At 54.0% G+C, this 5,547-nt stretch overlaps 1 protein-coding gene across 1 annotated transcript; it reads left to right on the top strand.

Annotated features, from left to right (window-relative positions):
- Positions 1–2,967: 2,967 nt before the first annotated feature.
- Positions 2,968–3,882, top strand: LOC139828379 (olfactory receptor 14J1-like). The gene has a single exon (XM_071810623.1). The coding sequence runs from the start codon at positions 2,968–2,970 to the stop codon at positions 3,880–3,882; it is 915 nt and encodes a 304-aa protein (XP_071666724.1).
- The last annotated feature ends 1,665 nt before the right edge of the window (positions 3,883–5,547 follow it).

The following is a 5,547-nucleotide window of genomic DNA, read 5'->3' as shown; positions in this document are numbered from 1 at the left end:
CATTGTCTATCCCCAGGCACAGCTCCACATATCTGGTATTTACCCATCAGAAAACTCTGAATATTGACAAGATAAAGTGACCAGTTCTGTATCAGGGTGGGACAATAACCCCATCCATCAGGACAGAGCAGGACCTGACACGCTGAGCAGTAACACTGGGGAGAAGGGTCTGGGCACTCCAAGGTCCCCACACCAGCTCACCATGAACAAGGCAGCTGCACACGGGGCTGCATGAGGAGGAGCGTGGGGACCCAGACACCTGGAGTTCTCATCCCATTCGGTTCAGCACTGGTGTGACCCCACACACACGGGGGTGTGCCAGTGTGCGGCTTCCCAGTTTGGAGAAGCAGGGAGGAACTGGAGAGTGCAGGGCTCTGCCAAGGCAGGTTCAGCACCTTGTGCACATGGTGTGGGATGCTGAGGGACCTGGGCTGCTTTGGCCGAGTGGTGCTGTGGAGGCTGCAGCAGTGCAGGAGTAGCCTGAGAGTGCTTGAAGGGTGGTTTCAGAGGTGGTGGAGGTATTCTGCATAGTGGGAAAGAGCATGAGAAAGAAATAATGGCCCAAAGTGCAGCTGGGGAGGTCCAGGCTGGACATGAGCAGCAAGGAATGTGACTGGAAGGGCAGTGCTGTGGTGGAGCAGGTCAGCAGAGGGAGTCTGCATCAGCCCAAGGCTTTGTGCTCCAAGGAACAGCGGGGGAGGATGCAGAGATCTCAGCAAAGGAAGGAAGATGCTCAGACAAGAGCAAGGTGGGGCAGCAGGGGGGATGTCTGCAGCCTGCAGGGGAAGAGGTGCAGGGGATGCCACAGCACAGGACAGGCTGTGGTGGAGATGATCAAGGGATGTAAAGAGGCTGAAAGCCCCCAACAGACATGAGCTCCTTCTCCCCTTGGCTATGGCTGTTGTCTGCACCTCTGATGCCTGTGAGGAGACACCTTGTCCTTCCAGCACAGGGGCCTCATGGCCTCCTTGTCCCCAGCCAGGAACCTGGGAGCTGTGGGACCGTATTCCTGCCCTTGGCCTTGCACAGCCCCACATCACACTGTCCAGGAAGGGCCCTGGACAACGTGGGAGGGACAGGATCTGCCTTCCCAGGGCTGGGGGTCAGGGCTTGGCCCTTTGGTTAATGAAACACATCCAGGTTTACTCAGCATCAGAGCTACTTTCCGCTTCATTACCCTTTGTTCTTCTTCAAGTTTTCTGTCCCAGCTGCCCTGGGGATGGTTTCTCAGTTGTGTCCGTCAGTGGGATTCATTAACATTACAAGAAACTTTGAAGTTTAGATCTGAGTTTGACTTCTTCAACTTAGCCTCAGGGTCTGAGGTTCATGGACTCAGCACCAAAGCCACCAGAGGGGTCATTAAAGCGCCTTGGGCTGCTCCTGTGCTGCTGAGCTGGGCTGGGCTCCTGGGACAGAGGGAGCTCCTGGCAAGCGGCAGCACTGCAGAGAGACAGCTCTGCCCAGGAGCAGCTCCTCTGCACACGCAGCAGGGCTGAGGGCTCTGCCTGGGGATCTCAGGGAGACGAGCAAGGCAGAGAGAGATGAAAGGTGGTCAGGACTGGGAGGATGACTGAGAGCTCACTGGAGGAGAAACCTTTGCAGCCCTTGCCATGGTAAGTCTCTGGGTGCAGGGCAATGCAGCTGTAGCTCCTGGAGGCATCTCTTAAAAGTGGCACAGGCACAGCTGTTGGGATCTGTAAGGAGGGGGCTCTTGTCGGGCAGTGTTGAACAGCTGTGAAGCCGGGTGAGCACCCAGGGGTGCCCAGGGCTGTCCTGCAGAGCAGGGTCCCTGCACCCCAGGGCTGTGCCGGGGCAGGGACTCTGCCGCCTGCCAGGGTCAGCGCTCAGCCTGCCCGGGGAGATCCCATGGCAGCAGCTGTGGGTGGAAGGAGCGACCCCCGGCAGGGCAGGCAGGGAGCTTTTGGGGTTGAAGGGTGCTGTGTGGGTCAGGGCTGCTCTGAGCTCCAGATCAACCCCACAGACATGGCAGAGGGTCCTTCTGAACAAGGACATCAAGACAGCAACAGCTGCAAGGGAAGGAGTCTGTGCTTTCAGTTTTCCACTCTTGGTTGTCTGGGTGTGCAGTGGGAGATGGGGATTTATTTCTCTCTTTGGAGAAGACACTGAGACCCCAGTTCTCGTTAGGACTTGTGTGAGCTGCTCCTGAGCCCCTGCACACACAGAGCTGCCCCTGGGCAGTGCCAGGAGGTGTGAGCAGGACAGAGCTGAGCACACAGCGGGTGGGACGGGGTCTGTGACACTGACAGGGAGCAGAGCCAGGGACAGAGACACAGCTGCAGGCAGCACAGGCATGGGCAGGGAGAGGGAGATGGACCAGAAATGCTGGGGAGGGGATTCACGAACCCCCTGCAGTGCAGACACATTTCCCAGTGCAACCCCTGGTCTCCTCTCCTCCCCAGCAGAGCCTCTGCCCCAAAGCCATGGGGTCCAGGTCACGAATCTCCACCTCAGCAGCTGCTCCTCCAGGTGAAGGGTTCCTGGAACGTGGAACACAAAACATTCTGAAAGTACTTGCTCCAACAGTGTCATTATGTGAGTGACAGCAGCACAGCCGGGTAAGGAGAAGGTTCCACAGCCTGCCCGTCTGCCTTTCTGTTATTGCTTTAATTTTCAGGAACACTTCAGTGTCCTTCCCTGTTTCTCCACCTCTCCCTGGTGCTCTTGCTGTATGGGATTGGCGTGGGAGTGTGGTTCCATTCTTGTTCTGACACCAACACTGGGGGTCTTGCCCCAGAGATGATTCATAGAAACCAGGTGCCTAAGCTGTATTTTAAGTTGTGATGAAACATGTTTCTCATTTTGTAGAAACAAAATAAACTGACATATCCCTCTTTCAGGGAGGAGGTTTTAATGAGAAACAGCATGTTTATTTTGCTCAGAGAAGTCTCACCTAATTTGTCACTGTCTTTTTCTCCTATGGCAGGTCCCCATGTTCACAGACAGCAAATGTCCAACAGCAGCTCAGTCACCCAGTTCCTCCTCCTGGCGTTCACAGACACACGGGAGCTGCAGCTCTTGCACTTCTGGCTCTTCCTGGGCATCTACCTGGCTGCCCTCCTGGGCAACGGCCTCATCATCACCACCATAGCCTGGGACCAGCACCTCCACACCCCCATGTACTTCTTCCTGCTCAACCTCGCCCTCCTTGACCTGGGCTCCATCTCCACCACTGTCCCCAAATCCATGGCCAACTCTCTGTGGGATACCAGGGTCATTTCCTATGCAGGGTGTGCTACACAACTCTTTCTGTTTGTCTTTTTAGCTTCAGCAGAATTTTGTCTTCTGACTATCATGTCCTACGACCGCTACGTTGCCATCTGCAAACCCCTGCACTACGGGACCCTCCTGGGCAGCAGAGCTTGTGTCCACATGGCAGCAGCTGCCTGGGCCACTGGGTTTCTCTATTCCCTGGTGCACACGGCCAATACGTTTTCACTGCCACTGTGCAAGGGCAATGCCCTGGGCCAGTTCTTCTGTGAGATCCCCCAGATCCTCAAGCTCTCCTGCTCACACTCCTACCTCAGGGAAATTGGTCTTCTTGCGGTTTGCATATTAGTAATATTGGGGTGTTTTGTGTTCATTGTGGTGTCCTATGTGCAGATCTTCAGAGCTGTGCTGAGGATCCCCTCTGAGCAGGGACAGCACAAAGCCTTTTCCACCTGTCTCCCTCACCTGGCCGTGGTCTCCCTGTATGTCAGCACTGCCATGTTTGCCTACCTGAAGCCCCCCTCATTCTCCTCCCCATCCCTGGATCTGGTGGTGTCTGTTCTGTACTCGTTGGTGCCTCCAGCAGTGAACCCCCTCATCTACAGCATGAGGAACCAGGAGCTCAAGGATGCCCTTAGGAAACTCATTTCCTAGAGTTTTCTGAAGCAATAAACTGGCCATCATCTTCTATATAGGAGTTTTAATGTAGCTAATTACAGGCCCTGCCTGTCAACTGGATTGTCTGGTGTTGTTAGTTGTTTTCTTATTGTGATAATGTTGTCATTCCCTTTCTAATTCCATGTTGGCTTTTCTTTTATAACTGTTGGCTTTTTAAATGAGCTGCAGTGCTCTTCTTGTCTCTAAGCAGAATAAAGGGCTGTTTAGTGACTTGTTTTTCACTATATCTATCCTGCAAGGGCTTTTTAGAGCTGCAGAGATAGTTCCTGTGGGTGGGTGGAGGGGAAAAGAGCTCTCGCATGGGAGCACTGCCAGGGAGCACCAGTGCTTGGTCTTCCAGAGCTGTTCTGGTTCCACTCCCACAGTCTCCTTCTCATCCCTTGTGTTGGTGCAAGGCCTGAGTGCTCTGGCAGCTTGGTCCCCATCCTGCTTTGTGTCACTCCTGTCAGCACAGGCAGGGACAGGCAATGGGCACTTGTGTCACAGAACTGGCCTCAGTAACAGTACTTCCACAAGGAAAAGTCATCTTCTTTGGGCAGTGCATAATGGTTTCTATCTTCTTGCAATGTTTCTCTCAAGCTTATTCCTACAAAAGTGTCCCACAGATGAAACACCATTGTATATCTGAACAGTGTGTGTGTGCAGGGCTGGCACACAGCAGTGTCCTCTCACAGCCAGGCCTCCTTCCAGAGACCTGCAGGACCAACAGAGCAGGGGCTGCGCTGTGCCCTATGCACTGGACACCCCTCAGAAGCTGTCCCAGGGCATCGTCACGCCCCTCATAACCACCATTTCCAGCCCTGGCCTCTCTCCCCAGCTCACAGCTCTTCCCTCCATGGATTGACACTGAATGAGGAGGTCGGAAATCCATGTTTGCATTGTACAGATGATAGATGTATGCGAGATGTGATGAAACCAAAGTGAGGACAAACGTCATCAGTTGTTCCTGTGGATTCCGTGAAGGCCTGTGGTACAAACAAGCTCTTGAGGTCACTTCATACTGGAAGAAACATTCTTTGGGAAACCACCTGAATGCAGCACTGGGTTGTGCATCCTCCAGCTGTGATCCCCGTGTCCATTCCTCATGATGGGGGACATCTCAGATGAGTGCAGAGCAGCTGACACACCACAGGGCTGAGGTGCCTCCCATCCTTTGGGAGTGGCCACAGGAGACCAGAGAGAAACTGAGACTACAGTCTCTGTGTGTAAAAGGGACAGACACTGTCTCTGAGCACCCCTGGGTACAGAAGGAGTTCACGAGTCCAGGTCAGACATGGATGCTTGACAGAACCTGACATTTCTGTGTGTGACTCCAGGAACAAACCTCACTGCCCCAGTGAGATTGATCTCAGCTGCCCTGGACAGGATGATTGCAAGTGCTCCAGTCTGCTCTGCCACCCTTGCCTGTGATTCTGGATTGTGCTCTCAAAAGTGACAAAACAGTCAGAAGGGTTCTGAGGCCCTCGGGAAAAGCAAATGTCAAACCCTTCTGCAAGAAAAGCATGAAGGAGAATTAATGGCTGGTCAGCCTGCCTCCATGCCTGGAATTTTGCAAGGTCACAGACATGGTGTTCCAAGGTGTCCTAGTAGCCAGATCAGTGATCTCTGGGCTGGAGAACTGGAAGCTGGGTGGGAGGTTGG

Source organism: Patagioenas fasciata, chromosome 7, assembly GCF_037038585.1.
Source record: "Patagioenas fasciata isolate bPatFas1 chromosome 7, bPatFas1.hap1, whole genome shotgun sequence".
Taxonomy (NCBI): Eukaryota; Metazoa; Chordata; class Aves; order Columbiformes; family Columbidae; genus Patagioenas; species Patagioenas fasciata.
This window is presented reverse-complemented; position numbering and strand designations above follow the sequence as displayed.

Coding starts and splice junctions, on each gene's coding strand:
- LOC139828379 (XM_071810623.1), top strand. CDS start 2,968: ATGTCCAACAGCAGCTCAGTCACCCAGTTCCTCCTCCTGGCGTTCACA.